This window comes from Urocampus carinirostris, chromosome 11, assembly GCF_059441175.1.
Source record: "Urocampus carinirostris isolate Australia breed hairy pipefish chromosome 11, RoL_Ucar_1.0, whole genome shotgun sequence".
Classification (NCBI taxonomy): domain Eukaryota; kingdom Metazoa; phylum Chordata; class Actinopteri; order Syngnathiformes; family Syngnathidae; genus Urocampus; species Urocampus carinirostris.
This window is the reverse complement of record NC_142359.1, coordinates 3,493,937-3,512,500: the sequence shown is the minus strand read 5'-3', so window position 1 is coordinate 3,512,500 and position 18,564 is coordinate 3,493,937. Positions and strand designations below refer to the sequence as shown.

The 18,564-nt window shown below is 43.5% G+C and overlaps 1 protein-coding gene across 2 annotated transcripts in view; it reads left to right on the top strand.

Moving 5' to 3' along the window:
- The window catches only part of LOC148356215 (actin-binding protein WASF3), a 22,195-nt gene extending 11,232 nt beyond the window's left edge, over positions 1 to 10,963 (top strand). The window contains exons 3-11 of one of the 2 annotated variants that reach the window (XM_088347907.1): positions 396 to 530; positions 596 to 749; positions 828 to 945; positions 1,248 to 1,316; positions 2,648 to 2,695; positions 2,765 to 2,898; positions 3,850 to 4,134; positions 4,201 to 4,619; positions 8,580 to 10,963. In XM_088347907.1, coding sequence (XP_088204033.1) covers positions 396 to 530; positions 596 to 749; positions 828 to 945; positions 1,248 to 1,316; positions 2,648 to 2,695; positions 2,765 to 2,898; positions 3,850 to 4,134; positions 4,201 to 4,619; positions 8,580 to 8,737 — 1,520 coding nt within the window. In that variant the 3' untranslated portion in view covers positions 8,738 to 10,963. The remainder of the gene's footprint in view (positions 1 to 395; positions 531 to 595; positions 750 to 827; positions 946 to 1,247; positions 1,317 to 2,647; positions 2,696 to 2,764; positions 2,899 to 3,849; positions 4,135 to 4,200; positions 4,620 to 8,579) is intronic. The other variant, XM_088347908.1, reaches the window with a different exon arrangement.
- The last annotated feature ends 7,601 nt before the right edge of the window (positions 10,964 to 18,564 follow it).

The window sequence follows — 18,564 nt, the reverse complement described above, 5'->3', positions numbered from 1 at the left end:
CACTACACTCAATAATCAAGAGCACTGTGAGAGGGGTGTTTGTAATGTGACGAGAAAGGCAACAAACTAGCAAGGAACCAAGGGGACAGCATATTAAAAAAGGAAAGAGTAAAATTTGGGATAAGAGGAATAAAAAGTCAGGGGAACCAAGACAAATGACAACTGTGAGAAGTAGAACCCAGAAGTTAGAGAGAAAGAGAGGAATAAATCTCAGACTAGAGGATCGTGAGAGCTTGGTTCCCCTGTTGTTACCTGGTCACCTGGAGTGGCCAATTTATTTTGTTTTGTTTCCCTTTTTATGTATTGAAAGAAGCCGACATTATTTTTTTCCATTGATGGTCATTATTGACTCCTAGCTGCTTGATGATGGCGGCCATTTGCTGTTTATTTGGTAGGTCGCCACGCTGAAGATATTTTTGGAGAGCTTTTCAATGAAGCAAACAGCTTCTACCTAAGGATGACCAGCCTACAGGAGCGTGTTGACCAACTCGCTGTCAAAGTCACCCAGCTGGACTCCACAGTGGAAGAAGGTGTGTATCTTCAGCCATCTCCCAGTTACAGACATGATGCATATTTTGCTATGGTTGTCCTTCAGTATCCTTGCAAGACATCAATATGAGGAAGGCCTTCAAGAGTAGTACCATTCAGGACCAGCAGGTGGTTTCCAGGACATCGGTGCCCAACCCGGTGGTGGAGATGTACCGCCGCTGCGATAAACCTCCACCCCTAAACATCCTCAGTCCTTACAGGTGAGCGCAGGTGGACGCCTCACTGGATGTCCTCAAAGGGCATTTCTTCTTCTAAGTCTACTCACATCCACTTTGCAGGGACGACAAGAAGGATGCCCTCAAGTTCTACACAGACTCCTCGTATTTCTTCAACTTGTGGAAGGAGAAGATGTTGCAGGCCACTGAAGACAAGCGCAAGGAGAAGAGGCGGCAGAAGGTCGGGTGGCTGCTCCTGGCTTATGAAGATAGTTTGGCCCTTTTCCATTTCTGATGCTCTTGTTTGGAAGAAGTTGATCAGGCAACTGGAGTGAACTCTAGTATTGTTAGTTCCATTTGGAGCTCCACTAAAATCCTGACCAGCTCCTTCCAAAACCCTTTGCTCATCGCTGTCCTCATTGCTTCATTTTCTTCCATCTCTGCTGGCATTTTGTCTTTTTTCCAAGCACCGTCCTCTTTGTCCCACCAACAGCCACCGTCTCATTCTAATGCGACAGCTTGTGTCTCCCATCTTTTCCATAGGGCTGTCCGGCCCATTCCGACAGGCCCCACTCCAGACAGGCCCCACCCAGGAGCCCTCTGTCCATATCTGTAAGACAACCCCGAGTCCTGACCTTGAATTCCCTCCTACCTGCCAAATACACAGGCGTACACACACATCAATGTACCGTATTTTCCGCACTATAAGGCGCACCGTGTTATAAGGCGCACCTTCAAGGAATGATATATTTTAAAACTTTTTCCATACATAAGGCGCACCGCATTATAAGGCGCTACAGTAGAGGCTGTAGTTACGTTATGCAACCATTAGATGGTGCAGCGCTAAAGGGAATGTCAACAAAACAGTCAGATAGGTCAGTCAAACAAGCTTTCCACAACTCCATTTACTCCCAAAATTATTTTTGTGACACATCTTTGAACAACAGCAAGGCATAACATTTTACTTTTCCTCCCTTTAGTCAACACGCAAAAAAAACGTCTGATACTGTTTTGGTAAATTAAACGTTAGCGCAATCGCAATATAGTGACACTCGTGATGTGCAAAAACAATAACAAGTGCAAAACAATAACAATAAAGCAATAACATAATAACTGTAAAATGTAAAACGTAAACACACAAAAGTAAAACATAAAGCTCACTCTATCGGCTCCTCATCTACGAATCCCTCGAATTCTTCTTCTGCAGTGTTCGAATTGACCATCTCAGTGAATGGGCCATCCGACACGTCCGGCTCCGTCTCGTCAAGGTCGTCATTAATCGAGTCAGTGTCGCTGTTGTTGTCTGGCAGTTCGGGGACAATTCAACAACCCACTGTTCAAGTGTGTCCTCTAACTGTAGCCATCTCCCTTTATTGCCCCGGAAACTTTGTTTAGTCTTCTTTACTTGGCGCAGCTCATCCTCATGCTTCCTCCACTCCCGCACCATCGATTCATTAATGTTAAACTCCTGCTGCTGCTCTATTTCCGTGTTCTACTGCGTGACTGATCACCTTGAGTTTAAACTCTGCGTTGTAAGCGTTTCTCTTAATAGGAGCCATTTCAGGGTCTTTATACAAACGCACAAATAAAATAGAATCGTTGTTTAATATTTCCCAGTATGCACAGCGCACTTCTTCTATGCGAAAAATGGAGTCGCTGGCTGCTTACCGTAAGTTGCGAGACCTGTCGCGGCTCAATATTGATCCATATATAAGGCGCACTGGATTATAAGGCGCATAGTCATCTTTTTTAAAAAAAACTGATTTTAGGTGCGCCTTATAGTGTGGAAAATACGGTATATGCTACAGACATGTGCTTATCATGCTTGTGTATTGCGCTACATTAGGGAAATGATAGCATTGTGTGTGCATGTATTGTACCGGACCCTTCCCAGCTTTTCAAAGGGTCCATATATAAAGCATGCTGCCTTTTCTTTTTTGTAGCAGGAGCAGCAGAGGCAGGTGGACGACCCTGGCAGAGAAGTGAAAAAGGTCAGTGAGGAAGCATGTGGTTGAGGCAGAAGACAGAACATCACCTCTTTCCCTCTCTGGCTCTTCTAGGTACGCAAGGCTCGAAACCGGCGCCAGGAGTGGAACGTGCTTGCCTACGATAAGGAGTTCCGACCCGATGCTAGGCTCACGCCCTCGCCCTACCACGGCACCTCACCCGAAGGCTCCTTGTCACCTGATAACAGGTATACTAGCCTCCCAAAAATAAGGGCTCCAAATTACTAATTAAGAAGCGACTTAAGTCAAAGTTACAGTGCATGAAGGTCAAAATACACGGGTTCTCCTGACGCTGTGTTCTAAATGCGGTATTTTGAAGTCAAGGTCGAAGTAGAACGAAGTTGAGTAAAGTTAGTAGAGTTTGTCGGGGAACCGGCTTTTTTGGCTCGGCTCACTAAAAGGAACCGGTTCTTTCGGGTCCTAAACGGCTCTTCAGGTTGTTTTTGCTTCTTTCATCCCAACATGACCAAATATGATGTAAAATTATGCACAACATGACTTAAAGGAAGGGGGGAATAGAACAAAAAAGAAAAAAATAGCAAAATGAAAAAGTAGTGAAAAGCTGAGAAAAAAAGAAACAAAAGGAAGAGAAAAAAGAAGGAAAATTTCAGAAAAAAGCCAGAAAAAAAGAAAAGAAAGAAAGAAAGGAAAAAAACTAACAGCTAGGAAAAAATAAACACAATGAATTTTTTTTTAAAAGGGATTAAAAAAAAGAAAAAAACGGGGAAAAAGAAGCATTCAAATAATTACCAATCTTGTTGCCAACATTGTACTTCCACTCAAAAATGTGATTAAATACAGTTGTGTATCTTACAACCGACTAAATAATCCCCCCAAAATGTTAGTATTATGTGACAAAAGATACCAGGAAAAAAAAGAAATGGAAATCTTGTCAAAGACGTTTGTAGACCCTGCAACCTTTGCAATGGTACATGAGTCAATCCATTCAAAAGTGAAAAAGATGTTCCAAAAGGAGCGTTTAAGTACTCCAAAAGCAATCAATCCAATGCGTCTCAGCCGGTGTCAAGGGGCGGGGCCAGCTGGGCGCCATGACAACCGTGCAGGACATGACACTTTGAGACATTTTTGTGATTAAGGTCTATATAAATAAATTTGACTTGACTTTGACTTTTCTTCAGGTCGGCGGCGTCTGACTCGTACCCCGCCAGTCCCAGCCATCCTTCCAGCCAGGGCTCTGCTCCAGACCGCCACCCTAGGGACCACTCCGGCGCAACTGCCCAGACACAGTCGCTGGACCGGGGGCTGAGGCCGGCGAACCAGCCTGCAGGAGTGGTGGCGGCCGCCGGGAGACACGCCGCCTCCCTGGGGCGTACCCCATCAGGCCAAGCTAGTCAGGCCGCCGGCGATATGACAGTCAATGGACCTAGGCAGCCGCCAACCAAGGATTATCGCGCCGGTCATGGGTATGTCTGGCCGACACTCTTTAGAGATTGTGTACGATTTCTAAACTCTGAAAATGTCCCCTGCAGTGGCAGCCAACCTTCCACAATTCCAGAATACTACATCCCTCCAGCGCCACCGCCGCCTCCCCCAACTATCCCCTCCTCCCAGACGGCCTTCGACCACACTCCTGGCCCGCCCTCCGGTGCCGCTTCGGCCGTGCTGCCCACCTCCTCGGCCCTCTCCCGTCCTTACTCGCCTTCCCCTCCGCCGCCACCAGTCAACTATGTCCCTTCCCCTGCCCATCCTCCTTCCGGGGCACCGCCGGCTGCTCCGCCCCCCCCTCCGCCCGGAGGTTCTGCAGGCCACCATGCACACCCTTCACCGTCACGTGTTGCCGTGGGACAGGCGGCCGCCGACTCTGCACCATCTGCGAGGAAGGGCGCCGTTATGGGCATGATGCCCATCAGCGATGCCCGCTCCGACCTGCTGGCTGCCATACGCCGAGGTGTGTTTACTTTAAAGTCGCCAATATGCAGGGTTGGGTAGGGTTACTTTAACTGGATTACTTTCAATGACTTTTGGATTACTCCAATACCAAATATGCTAAAAGACAAAAGAAACTAAATATGAATAAAATTATGACTCACAACACGCGGTAAGCCTTCTCTCCTGGCTTTGATCTCCGGCAAAACGAACATAAAATGCGAGAGAAACAAAATGAAAATAAATCCAAACAGCTTGCCAACATCATTTTTGCCGTTTCATGTATACCGTTACTCCCCAAGCTTGCACAAAATGGAGTCATTTTATTCATATTTATATTATTTTGTCTTTTTATTAGCATTTTTGGTATTGGAGTAATCCAAAAGTAACTGAAAGTAATCCAGTTAAAGTAACCCTACCCAACCCTGCCAATATGGGTAAGACACTGAACCCCTAATGCCCCCAATATGCCGGTTAGCGCCTTACATGGCTGCACAGCCGCTATTGGGAAATGTGAAGCACACTGTAAAGCGCTTTGGGAAGTCTTGACTTGAAAAGCGCTATAGAAACGCAGATCATTTCATTTCATGTGTTCTCGTACGAGCAGAAATAAATGGAAGGAGACCAAGAGGACGTGGATGGATGGTGTTATGAGTCCACTGCAGGAAAGAGGTCTAAATATAGTGGAAGCTAGAGCTCTTGTTGGTGATAGGAATAAGTGGAGAGGTGTTGTGAAAGGATAGGCGTTTAAGGGATGGGCAGGGCCCTTGCACGATACAGCAGGGGTAAACCAGTGAAAGCTGTCAGGCCCTGCTTTTGAACAAAGGAGCGTGTTGTGTCACCATGACCCAAGTGACATGGCCGTTTCTTTGTGTCCCGTTTCATCTGGAGGGACGAAAGCATGACCAACTTTGGTGTTTGGGCAATTGGGTTGGCCATGGTCCAAAAACATTTTTATGTGTGTTTTTTTGCTATTTTTTCCCCTTTTTTATTTTTTTGTTATTGTATGTGTTTGTCTTTCGGTCGGTCACCCCTCTTGAGGGATATGACCATGGTAGATAGAAAGATAGGCAGATAGTCCTCGTACTACTGAGTATTGAAAGCCATCTTGAAGAGGTGTGTTTTTAGCCCGGACTTAAGGAGGCCGAGGTCAGAAATAAGAGACAACTCGACTAGGAGCTGATTCCAGAACCTGGGGGCAGCAACAGAAAAGTCACGGTCACCCCAGAGTATTGCCAATAATTAAAAAGCTCAGATACATACGATGGGGCAAAACAGATAAAGCGGCGGCAGTAGCTCAGGAAGTAGAGCGCTCATCTTGGGATCAAGGGATCCCAGTTCGAATCCCAGCTCGTCCGTGTTACATGTCGAAGTGTCCTTGGGTAAGACACTGAACCCCTAATACCCCCAATAAGCAGGTTAGCGCCTTACATGGCTGCAAGGCCGCTTTTGGGAAATGTGGAGCACATTGTAAAGCGCTTTGGGAAGTCATTGACTTGAAAAGCGCTATTTCCTCTTATCACAACTTGTACTCTTTCATTTTTTTAATATGCTCTCCCCTTGGTTCCTTGCTAGTTTGTTGCCTTTGTTGCCTTGCCTTCATTTCATTTCATTTCATAAGAGCTTTAAAAGCAAACATTAAAAGTTTATAATCATTTCTAAAATGGACGGGGAGCCAGTGAAGGGATTTAGGAATAGGAGAGATCTGCGCACATTTGCTGGTGTTGGTTAAAAGACGGGCAGCAGCGTTCTGCACAAGTTGAAGGCGACTGATAGACGACTGGAAGACCCTTACATAAAAAGCATTGCAATAATTTCACCACGAGATAATTAAGGAATGTACAGCTTCCTCGAGGTCAGGACGGCTTAAATAACATTTGACTTTTGCTAGAAAATACAGCTGAAGGACGCTCGTCCTGACAGTCCATTTGTTTGTCAAACCTGAAGTGACTGCGAAAGTCATACACAGGTTCTTGCCGGTTTAGCTCAACTTAGAAGACAGGGTGCCGAGAAAAGACAACAAACTAGCAAGGAACCAAGGGGACAGCATATTAAAAAATGAAAGAGTACAAGTTGTGATAAGAGGAAAGAAAAAACGGGGGGACAAAGACAAATGACAACAACTGTCAGTCGTCACAGTATCCCCAAACACCATATATTGAGATTGATCTTCGTTTAAACAGAGAAAATTTGGGTCAACTACTCCTTAGTATTAACGACGCAATCAAACAAAGCACAGCGATCCATATCAATTCCAATGGCTGGAATTGAGAAATAAATGATCTTAAAGTGCCCAAGAAGATGTTTTCATTGAAACAGTAATGTTTTGACTTGAATACATAATTTATTGTACATAAATGAATACCGTAAATTCCGGACTATAGAGCGCACCTGATTATAAGCCGCACCCACCACATTTCGGGAGGAAAGCCGATTTTGTACATACACAAGCCGCACCCCTATATTAGCCGCATGCGCCCACATTGAAAAAACGCAATACAAACACGAATTTAACCCATACCCGATACAGTTCAAAAAACACAGCGGGCAAAATGAACGGAAAATTATACCGGTACTTAAGATTTAATGCAGACCTGCAGAGTCCGGGTGCCCGTTATCCAAGGAAAAAAGTGTATATTTCCAAAGGTAAGGCTGGGAAAAATATATATCCACTATTGTCGGCCGCGTCCACAAACACGTCTCACCTTTACTCCACTTCCCGTCAGCCCGCGTTTGCCCCGCCCCTTCTTTCTCATTTGCTCGTACAAAACATATCAGAATAAGTTTCTCAAATAAATACATTACAAAAATATACAGTTGCGAATACATATCATACATGGTTACACATATTTACAAAGAAAGACCGAGAGAGTTTTCAAAGCTTTAATAATAATATTTTAACTTTCATCCCAAACCGTGCCTGTGAAGGGTAGCAAAACGCTACTAGCAACACGCTTGCAAAACAGGAAACAGGTCTGTTAAAAAAAATATACCGTATTTCTGGTAAGCACGGTAAACCGTCCTCATCTTTCTCCTTATAACTGACGTCATCAAAGTCGTCTTCCTTCAGAATGGGAAAGTGACTTTTTCATATAGACGTCATCCCAAAAACACGCTGTCATCACACTCGCAAAATAAAGTTTACGTGCGGTTTCCTTTGATATCGGACTGCTCATCATGTGGCTTTTCCTCATGCAATTTGCATGACGCGGATATGTCCACGCTAATTTAATTCGTGCACAAGCTTGGAAATTGCAGTCTAAATCTTATCCTTTGGTACTCGAGCGCCACTGGCGGCCGTTAGAAAAATGACATGAATTGGCCGCATCACTGAATAAGCCGCAGGGTTTACCAGCTCAGTAGCCTAGATGGTAAGGCGCCCGCTTTTGAGACTGGGAGGTCGCTGGTTCGCGCCTCGGCCGAGTCATACCTAAGACTTATAACATTGGTAAAATAGCGGCGCCCTCTGTTGGCTGCGGCTGCATCGGCTCGCTACAACGGGTCAGGTGTATCGACATTTCGTTCTGTGTACATTGTTACAAAGAATGACAATACAAAGGAAATTATTATTATTATTTTTAATTATTATTATTATTATAATTATTATTGAAAGTTTGGGAAAAAAGTAGCGGCTTATAGTCCGGAATTTACCGAAGTTACATTTTTTTAGATATCATTCATTTAAATCTAGTAGCATTTCTAACTTACATCAGGCCCTTTAAGGACAGCCTTTACGCTGGTGTGACCCTCACTAACACCCCTGTTTTACATACCCAACAAATCATGTATAACGACAATAAAAGCCATACATTCGTTCACTAGAGGAAAAAAAGCATCTTGGAGGGAACTGACTCCTGACTTCAAAGAGTCGGCTTATAGGGCCGATTCGTCCTCGAACTTCACATTACTAATACCTTGGGCTGCTATTTTATGTTTCTTTTTAAATAATGTTTGTCCTGGATATGTCCTGATTGGGTTTCAGGTATCCAGTTGAGGAAGGTGCAGGAGCAGCGAGAGCAGGAGGCAAAACGCGAACCGGTCGGCAACGACGTGGCCACCATTTTGTCCCGCCGCATCGCCGTGGAGTACAGCGAGTCGGATGACGACTCCGAGCTGGACGAGAATGAGTGGTCCGACTAGATATAGGTTTTGCTTCGGTGAGGTGTCGCACACCTTTAAATATCAACTGGAGGATGTTAAGGAAAACACTTCTAGATAATGTGAATCTATTCAGTGCCATGTATTTCAAACTAAAGTTTGAATAGTTTTGAGGGTACCGTCAATTCGGACTACAGAGTGCACTTGAAAGCAGCATGCACACATTTCAGGAACTCAAGCTGCACCGGATTTCAAGCTGCAGGCTTTAACAGCCATAAAAATAATCTACCGTATTTTCCGCACTATAAGGCGCACCGGGTTATAGGGCGCACCCCGAAAAAATGGTTTTTGGTCCTATATTTGACATACATAAGACGCACTGGATTATAAGGCGCTACAATGGGAACGTGGACAAAACAGTCAGATAGTTCAGTCCAACTTGTTACCCGCTTAACATTCCCAAAGCTTGCAAAGACGCAAATACGTGTCGAGAACACGTGCGGATGCGGTGTCCGTACGATGTCACTCAAATGCATCGTTCCATCATTCGGAAGGTTAAAGTCTTGGGATTCAAGAAATGCCAACCATTCCTTAGTTTCTATTTTCTTTTTCGCTCGCAACTTTACTGTGCATATGACAATAAACACTTGGAATTGAGTTTAATTCAAAAATAGACACTCCATTCCATCCATTATCTGCACCGCTTATCACAGAAACATCGAGTTCAGTCTGAAACAAGATACAGGGAAAATATATAGCCGGGGTAGCTCACCGAAGTCATTGTGTTCAATAATAATGTGCAGCCATGGTCCTCTTATATCCGTGAGTTTAGTAAGTCCAGGAGAATAAAATATTTACAAATACAGAATAGTAAAAAAATGCTTTCTGTATGCCGTCAACCACGTGCTATACGCATTCATCTTTTTCGGCCAATTGCAGGCTTTGTTTTGCCGCTTCAGCCAATGCCAGCCTGTAAATGATAAAAAGGATCCGCCCCTTGACCTCCGAATAACTTTAGCCAATAGTGATCGATTCAAATGATGATTGACACATTGGTTAGCCAATGAAACGCCGGTAAATAAATCCCAGCATACACCGCGGACTACTTGGCGTTCGGGGGAAAATCTAGTCGGCGGCTGTTGCGTAAGTTGCGAGACCTTGCGATTTAATATTGATCCCTAAATAAGGCGCACTGTATTATAAGCCGCATGGTCAGCTTTTGAAAAAAAATAAGACTTTTAGGTGCGCCTTATAGTGCGGAAAATACGGTAATTTACGTCCATTTCCCACATTTTATTAAAATCAGCGGGGAAATGTCTAGTAAAGAAAAGTAACACATTGTGCTGCAATTAAGACCTTCGTTCCGGACTGTGTCTGCAGCTGTCAATCAACTAGCGCAGCAGGCAATATTTATTACATTTCCATGAACATACACGCAGGAGTTTGACAAAAATATTCTCAAAACTCAATGTACAGTACTGACTAAAATCTAGAAGCTTGTACACAACACAACGGCCTACAGGATGTGCCTCGCCTACAACTCCTGACTGCACCTCACTGCCCCAAAAACATGTACGGTACATTTAGCTAGCAACTGAATTTTATTTTACCAGATATCAAAATAAGTTGAGAAACTTTGCTCTATAGAACAGCATCGTTCAATCACTGAGCACATATTGCCTGAAGAGCGCCCCTAGGGGTTGGGAGTACATTACTGTAAACAACATCACCAATTGTACAGTGACTTTGTCGTAGGCCATTTTGTCTTTTTCCGTTGTTCAAGCTAGCAGTTGGCGATAAGTGAGAAAACTAGCGCGAAATGAGGCTAAATTCCATCTGGCTCTAGTGACTACAGTGGCACCTCGGTTCTCGACCATAATCGGTTCCAGAACCCTGTTCGAAAACCGATTTGTTCGATCACCGAAATCAATTTTCCCATTAGAAATAATGTAAATCGTTTTAATCCGTTCCAACACCCTGAAGTTTTAGCATGAACGTAAACATGAAGCTAACCCAGGCTAATCGTACGTTCGCGTTATCGTAATCTTCCGTACGAAAGATTACGCTAACGTGAACGTGTAAAAATAAAAAAAAATCAGGTTGTTTACAAGTCATTTAGCACCCGGGTCTCCACAACAAGTAGTGAGCGGAAAGGGGGCTCCGTTCCAACAGCCTCAATATTGGGCTCCGTTCCAACACCCTGAATGTTTACCTGAATGCTCAACGTAAACATAATGCTAAGCCAGGCTAATCGTACGTTCGCGTTAGCTAACTTGAACGTGTAAAAATTTAAAAAAAGGATAAAGAAAATAATTATGGATAGGATTTCTTACCTTTGTGGTGGTCAGCAGAAGGCGCAGGTGGACCGCCGTTGCTTGCTTATAGCACTCACTCCCTTAGCCACATCACTAGATTTCACAGCCTACTTATTCTTTAGTGTCATACTGATCGTAGATTTAGCCATGCTGTTTTCCCTAGCAAGATCCGACACTCGCACTACCGTATTTTCCGCACTATAGGGCGCACCCCCCAAAAATAGTTTTTGGTCCTATATCTTCGATAGATAAGGCGCACCGGATTATAAGGCGCTACAATGGGAACGTCGTCAAAACAGTCAGATGATTCAGTCCAACTGATTACCCCCTTAACATTCCCAAAGCTTGCAAAGACGCAAATAAGTGTCGTAGACACGTGCGGATGCGGTGTCCGTGCGATGTCACTCAAATGCATCGTTTCGAATATCATTCGGAAGGTTAAAGTCTTGGGATTAAAGAAATGCCAACCATTCCTTAGTTTCTATTTTCTTTTTCGCTCGCAACTTTACTGTGCATATGACAATAAACACTTGTCAATTGAGTTGAATTCACTCAACTCATCACAGCAACATCAAGATCGTTCTAAAACAAGATACCGGGAAAATATAAAGCCGCATAGCTCACCTAAGTTCTCTTGCAGCCATCACGTTCAATAATGATACGCAATTATGGTCTTCTTACAACCATGAGTGTCGTAAATCCAGGAGAGTAAAATGTTTACAAATACAGACTAACATGTTTCTTTATGACATAGTTTAGCAAGCTTGCTAAGCTTGCTACGCCATTGCTAAACTCGGCCAATTGCAGGGTTTGTTTTGGCCATCTAGCCAATCCGAGGCTCCGAATAACTTCAGCCAATAGCGATCGATTTAACGGATGATTGACACATCTTTTTCGGCCAATTGCAGGGTTTGTTTTGGCCCTCTAGCCAATCCGAGGCTCCGAATAACTTCAGCCAAAAGCGATCGATGTAACGGATGATTGACACATCTTTTTCGGCCAATTGCAGGGTTTGTTTTGGCGCTCTAGCCCATCCGAGGCTCCAAATAACCTCAGCCAATAGCGATCGATTTGACTGATGATTGACACATCTTTTTCGGCCAATTGCAGGGTTTGTTTCGGCCATCTAGCCAATCCGAGGCTCCGAATAACTTCAGCCAATAGCGATCGATTTAACGGATGATTGACACATCTTTTTCGGCCAATTGCAGGGTTTGTTTTGGCCCTCTAGCCTATCCGAGGCTCCGAATAACTATAGCCAATAGCGATCGATTCAAATGATGATTGACACATTGGTTAGCCAATGAAACGCCGGTATGTAAATCCCAGCATACACCGCGGACGACTCCACGTTCGGGGGAAAATCGAGTCGGCGGCTGTTGCGTAAGTTGCGAGATTGTGATTAAATATTGAGCCATATATAAGGCGCACTGTATTATAAGGCGCATGGTCAGCTTTTGAAAAAAATTAAGACTTTTAGGTGCGCCTTATATTGCGGAAAATACGGATCTTAAATGCAATAGTTGTACGCACTACTTTTCCTTTTCACCTGTAGCAACTTTGCTGCTTGCACTGACTTTCTTCGGAGGCATAATTAGGGGATAAAACACCCGTACGCCGCTCAGCATGGCACCCTAGCGTACGCACTCACGCATTACCGGCGTTCGAACTCCGATTTTTTGACCGAACAGCGAAGCAAGAATTTCTGGAAATTTTGGGTCGGACTCCGATTTGTTGGAACTGAGAGGCGTTCGAAAACCCAGGTTCCACTGTATTTGGCAACATCACTTAGCTCTGTTTTCTTCAACTACGCTGTGAACCCGCTTTGATTTACCGTAGTATCATTTCATTCTTTTTTTTCGGCCGAACTTAAAACATTGTGATTGAAAAACAGACAAATCAGCCACATATAGGCTTCTTTTAAACTGCAAATGTGATAATAGATTGCTGTTCGTAAATGATGACGCACAGTACATGAAAACGGCTAAATATATATATCATTTGTGAATTGAATGGACTGTTGAGTGATTCTATTGGAGCTAAATAGTTTGCTGTTTTCTGGTTTTCCGGGCTCGAGATGAAGTCTGGGAGAGTCTAAGATGATTTCGGTTGATTAAAAGGAATTTGCTGTAAAAAAAAAAAACATGCATGCTACTATAAACAATAAAGGTTGAACTGGATGTCCTAATTCTGCGTATTGTTTTTTTCCCTTCATTTTTATTAAATGGTCCTGAAAAGTACAATGCCAAGTTGTTGTCTCGCTGCTTGGCGGATGAAGCTGTTTGTGAACCAAGTAGAGCGGGGGTGGATGTCAGGAGACCAGAACAGACCAGGAAACCCCGGAGCATTCGTTTCAGTTCTTTATTTAAGGAAGCGTTCAGGGCTTGCGGGAGACGTGATGGACGTCAGACGTCAGCACAGGAGCCGGAGAGATAGCTTCGGATCGAGTGGCCAATCGGAGTGCGGAAGTCAGGCAGGTCGAGTTTACCGGGGCTGGAGAGGAGATCGAAGCGTGGGACGGAAACAGGTCGGATCGGAGGCAGGCAGGAACAGGTAAGCAGAGTTCTGATGAACGGGAAATCAGGAGAGTCACACAGAGTTACAAATGTACACTCTGACGAGGAGGTCTGGGCGCAGCGCGCTTAAGAGCGGAGTGCCAGCCAATCAGAAGGCGCCCACATGATTGCTCCAGGTGATCAGATTTAGTAATCATGACAGTGGAGGCTACTGTATCTCTGTCCAGAGGGAAGGAGGCTGAATAGACAGTGTGCAGGGTGGGTTGCGAGTGAGGCGGGTGGTATAAATGTCTTGCAGTGAGGAGAGAGATACCCCAATTATCCCCTGACAGGACTGCATGTCAACTTGCACCCACCTGCTGATTGCATTATTATTTTACCTAATCTAATCATCCCTCGCCAGTGCTGCAAAATCGGCAAATTAAACAGCACATTTTCCCTTCAGAAATATTATATGTTACTGAGCAGCCATTGTTTTTCAGTTTACCAGAGTGCGTGCATTTACCAACTCACCCAACAGATGGCGACAGTGGGAGGGAGATTTAACGTCGCAATCAGGGTTGGGTAGGGTTACTTTAACTGGATTACTTTTCAATGACTTTTGGATGACTCAAATAACAAATATGCTAATAAAAGAGAAAATAAACTAAATATGAATAAAAGGATGACTCACAACACGTGGTAAGCTTTCTCTCCTGGCTTTGATCTCTTTGATCTCCGGCAAAACGAACATCAAATGCCACAGAAACAAAATGAAAATCAGTCCAAACAGCTTGCCAACATCATTTTTGCCGTTCCTCGTATTCCGTTACTCCCCAAGCCTGCACAAAATTGAGTCATTTCATTCCTATTTAGTTTCTTTTGTCTTTTATTAGCATATTTGGTGTTGGAGTAATCCAAAAGTCATTGAAAGTAATCCAGTCAAAGTAACCCTACCCAACCCTGACCACAATTCAGTCTTCAAGCTTGAAGCTAAAAACTGAAAATACTCTGGAACCAAATTTGAACATTTTACATCATCTTTTCAACAAAAAAACTGGAAAGTAGGAGTTGAAAAAATATTTAATCTCTCGGCTCCGTCGACAGACTCTAATGTTACCTGATGGCTTCTGAATGATCCAATGTTGACTGAAAGATTTTAGATATTTGACAATAAAGGATTTTATACGATTGAATACAAGTTACATTTATTGAGTGCAATGAAGATTTTCACCGAGTAGGCTCTAGTTCAATGACAGGCAGGGTTGGGTAGGGTTACTTTAACTGGATTACTTTCAATGACTTTTGGATGACTCCAAACACAAATATGCTAATAAAAGACAAAAGAAACTAAATAGAAATAAAATAATGACTCACAACACGTGGTAAGCTTTCTCACCTGGTTTTGATCTCTTTGATCTCCGGCAAAACGAACATAAAATGCGACAGAAACAAAATGAAAATCAATCCAAACAGCTTTTTGCTGTTCCATGTATTCCGTTACTCCCCAAGCCTGCACAAAATGGAGTCACTTTATTCATATTTAGTTTATTTTGTCTTTTATTAGCATATTTGCTATTGGAGTAATCCAAAAGTCATTGAAAGTAATCCAGTTAAAGTAACCCTACCCAACCCTGGTCGCAATGTAATTGCTAATTCCCCTGAAACCACACAATGGGGCCACTCGAAATTCCGCCAAACTGGTGAATAAAAGTAACACAACGAATGAACAATCACAATCTTGACTTTTTTTTAATTCATTTTTTTGAACACTTCATTTTTTTTTACATCAGATGTTTCATTTACGATAATAAAATAAACATTTCTCTTTAAGGTTACATTCCACAAACAAGTGCAACATGTGTCCCTCATATAAAGTGCTTTATTTTTTTTTTCATCCTGATGCTCTGAACACATTCACTCACGCAGCAAACATGGATCGCTAAAATAAAATATGTCAATGAAGGCAATACTCGGTTCAAATATTAGCTCTGTTGTGGTTTTTTTTTTTTGATTGATCGAGTATCTGAGAATTGCAATAATGTCCTTGTCCCGGTTGCTTCCGAACACCAATATGTGAATACGGGACACCCCGAATAAACCATAGTGAGCACAGCCTCAATTGCATTCTTATCTACAGTGGGACCTCGGTTATCGCGGTTAATGGGGAGCAAAAGAACCAGCAAAAAGTGAAAATCTGCCAAGTAGCGGCGCACCTTAAAAACAAAAAAAATATATTATTTTTTTTGATATTTTTTTTGTAATTAGTCATTTTTAGACCCGGTTAATAGGGACCAAAACCACCCGCAAAAAGTGAAAATCTGCGAAGTAGCCACGCCCCTTCCAAAAAAAAAAAACCTTTGCAGTACACCCCCCCTGTATACAGTACAATACAGTACACCATATGGAATACAGTTAGAGAGAGAGATTCTTGTTAAATAATCAAACAATAAAACGAAATTGAACTTACCTCTTACAACAAGTACTTTAAACCTCGGATTAGGTTTGCATCCAGGCTGATTTTTTTCGCCCTACAATCGTGGATTCAAATAACCGGTGCATTTTCCATCGGCACCGTGGTCTTATTCTGGGTGTTTACAACCCTTTTGGCATCTTTCGTGAAAGATATTGCAGCAGTTTTGCGGATGTTCTTCTCTTCCTTCTTTATGTACCGTACCGTGCATCATTCAGGCCATATTGTCGGGCTACGCTCGCGTAGCTATTTCCTGCTTTCAACTCGTCCAATAAACTCACTTTTTCGTTAATTGTTAACATCTTTCGCTTTTTCTTCGGTTCGCTAGATGCACCAAGGGATAAAGAGCGTTTGGGAGGCATCACAAAGGGCTTCAAAAAAGGTTTAGACTTAAAAATTCACCACGAGAAAAAAAAGCTAACTAACTCCGAGCTATGGCGAAAAATGATCGGCATTTATATAGCGCTTTTCAAGTCAATGACTTCCCAAAGCTCTTTACAATGTGCTCCACATTTCCCAATAGCGGCCTTGCAGCCATGTAAGGCGCTAACCTGCTTATTGGGGGTATTAGGGGTTCAGTGTCTTACCCAAGGACACTTCGACATGTAGAACGGACGAGCCGGGATTCGAACTGGGATCCCTTGATCCCAAGACGAGCGCTCTACCTCCTGAGCTACTGAGAAGCGTACAGTACTGTATACGGGGTAAGCGTGGTCTACTGTAGCGAATGGGCCAATGGGGAGTCGAGTATTCAGCGAGTGCTGGCCAATGAGCTTGCGTTTATGGCCGTGACGCTTAGCGTAGACGTGCATTTATTTGTGTTTTAAAAATATTGTAAAATGATGCAATTACTCATTCTAATTGAATATTTTGTTTGCAAATTTTGTCAAATAATGTCATTTCTAATTTTAATGTCATATTTTTCATTATTATCTCATCTCATCAGCTGCACCGCTTATCCTCAGTAGGATCGCGGGGGTGCTGGAGCCCATCCCAGCAATCATCGGGCAGTGGGCAGGGGACACCCTGAACTGGTTGCCAGCCAATCGCAGGGCACACAGGGACAGACAACTCGCTCATTCGCACCTAGGGACAATTTGGACCGGCCAATTCACCTGAAATGCATGTTTTTGGAACGTGGGAGGAAACCAGAGTGCCCGGAGGAAACCCACGCAAGCACGGGGAGAACATACAAACTCCTCACAGGAAGTCTGGAGCTGGATTTGAACCCACGCAGGAGGTTCCCATGACATGAACTGTGCCGCACAAGCGCTAACCACTGCGCCGCCGTGCTGCCCCTTCATTGATATTATTTTTTTTATTTTTATTTTTTTTTTAACTATTACAGTCCGCGAAGCTCTGAAGCCGCGAAGCTCTGAAGCCGCGAAGCTCTGAAACCGCGAAGCTCTGAAGCCCCGAACCTAGAAGCGCGAAGTAGCGAGGTCCCACTGTATCCGTTTTTTTGTGAGGCGTAACCAACTTGCCTCCTCCAGGAAAGGGATGGGAACAGGCGTTGTGCGGAAAAGATGCTTTCAGAAATAGATGGGAAGACCAGTTACGATTCAAAGGGACCTTGTCTAAATATCCTACAGTGAACATCAATATAGCTGTGCGTGACAAACTCCTTACTTCCCGAAAAGTGCAAGAAACACCGAGAGACATGTTTGGTCTTACCGAAAAGTACAAATAAGAAAAAGACACCAGCAATATGGACTCTATGGCCTTTTTTTCCTGACACATCATTTGTCCCACTATGAAGAAAACCGAAACAGGATCAACAAAGTACCCAACGCGTCCCTCAGTTTTTGTAACGCAAACAATACAAAAATAGACTTTTCTGAACAGCGTTGCATAAGAAAATAAACACACATAGTCATTGAGATCGGAGCCAACTTGTTGTCCCGTTGTCTGTGTTTACAGCGATATTTTGGGATGCGGATGATTCATTCCGTTTGGCCGTGTGAGTTTAGTTGTTCTACTCCCACCCAGAAGTCATTTTCAGAGTTGGGTAGGGTTACTTGAACTTGATTACCGTATTTTCCGCACTATAAGTTGCACCTAAAAGCCTTTATTTTTTTCAAAAGCTGACCATGCGCCTTATAATACAGTGCGCCTTATTTATGGATCAATATTAAGTCGCAAAGTCTTCCAACTAACTTGCAGCCGCCGACTTGATTTTCCCCCGAACGCCAAGTAGTCCGCGGTGTATGCTGGGATTTATTTACCGGCGTTTCATTGGCTAACCAATGTGTCAATCATCATTTGAACCGATCGCTATTGGCTAAAGTTATTCGGAGGTCAAGGGGCGGATCCTTTGTATCATTTACAGGCTGGCATTGGCTTAAACGGCAAAACAAAGCCTGCAATTGGCCGAAAAAGATGAATGCGTATAGAACGTGGCTGACGACATACAGAAAGCATTTTTTTACTATTTTGTATTTGTAAATATTTTATTCTCCTGGATTTACTAAACTCACGGATATAAGAGGACCACGGCTGCACATTATGATGAACACAGCGACTTCGGTGAGCAACTCCGGCTATATATATTATCCCTGTATCTTGTTTCAGACTGAACTCGATGTT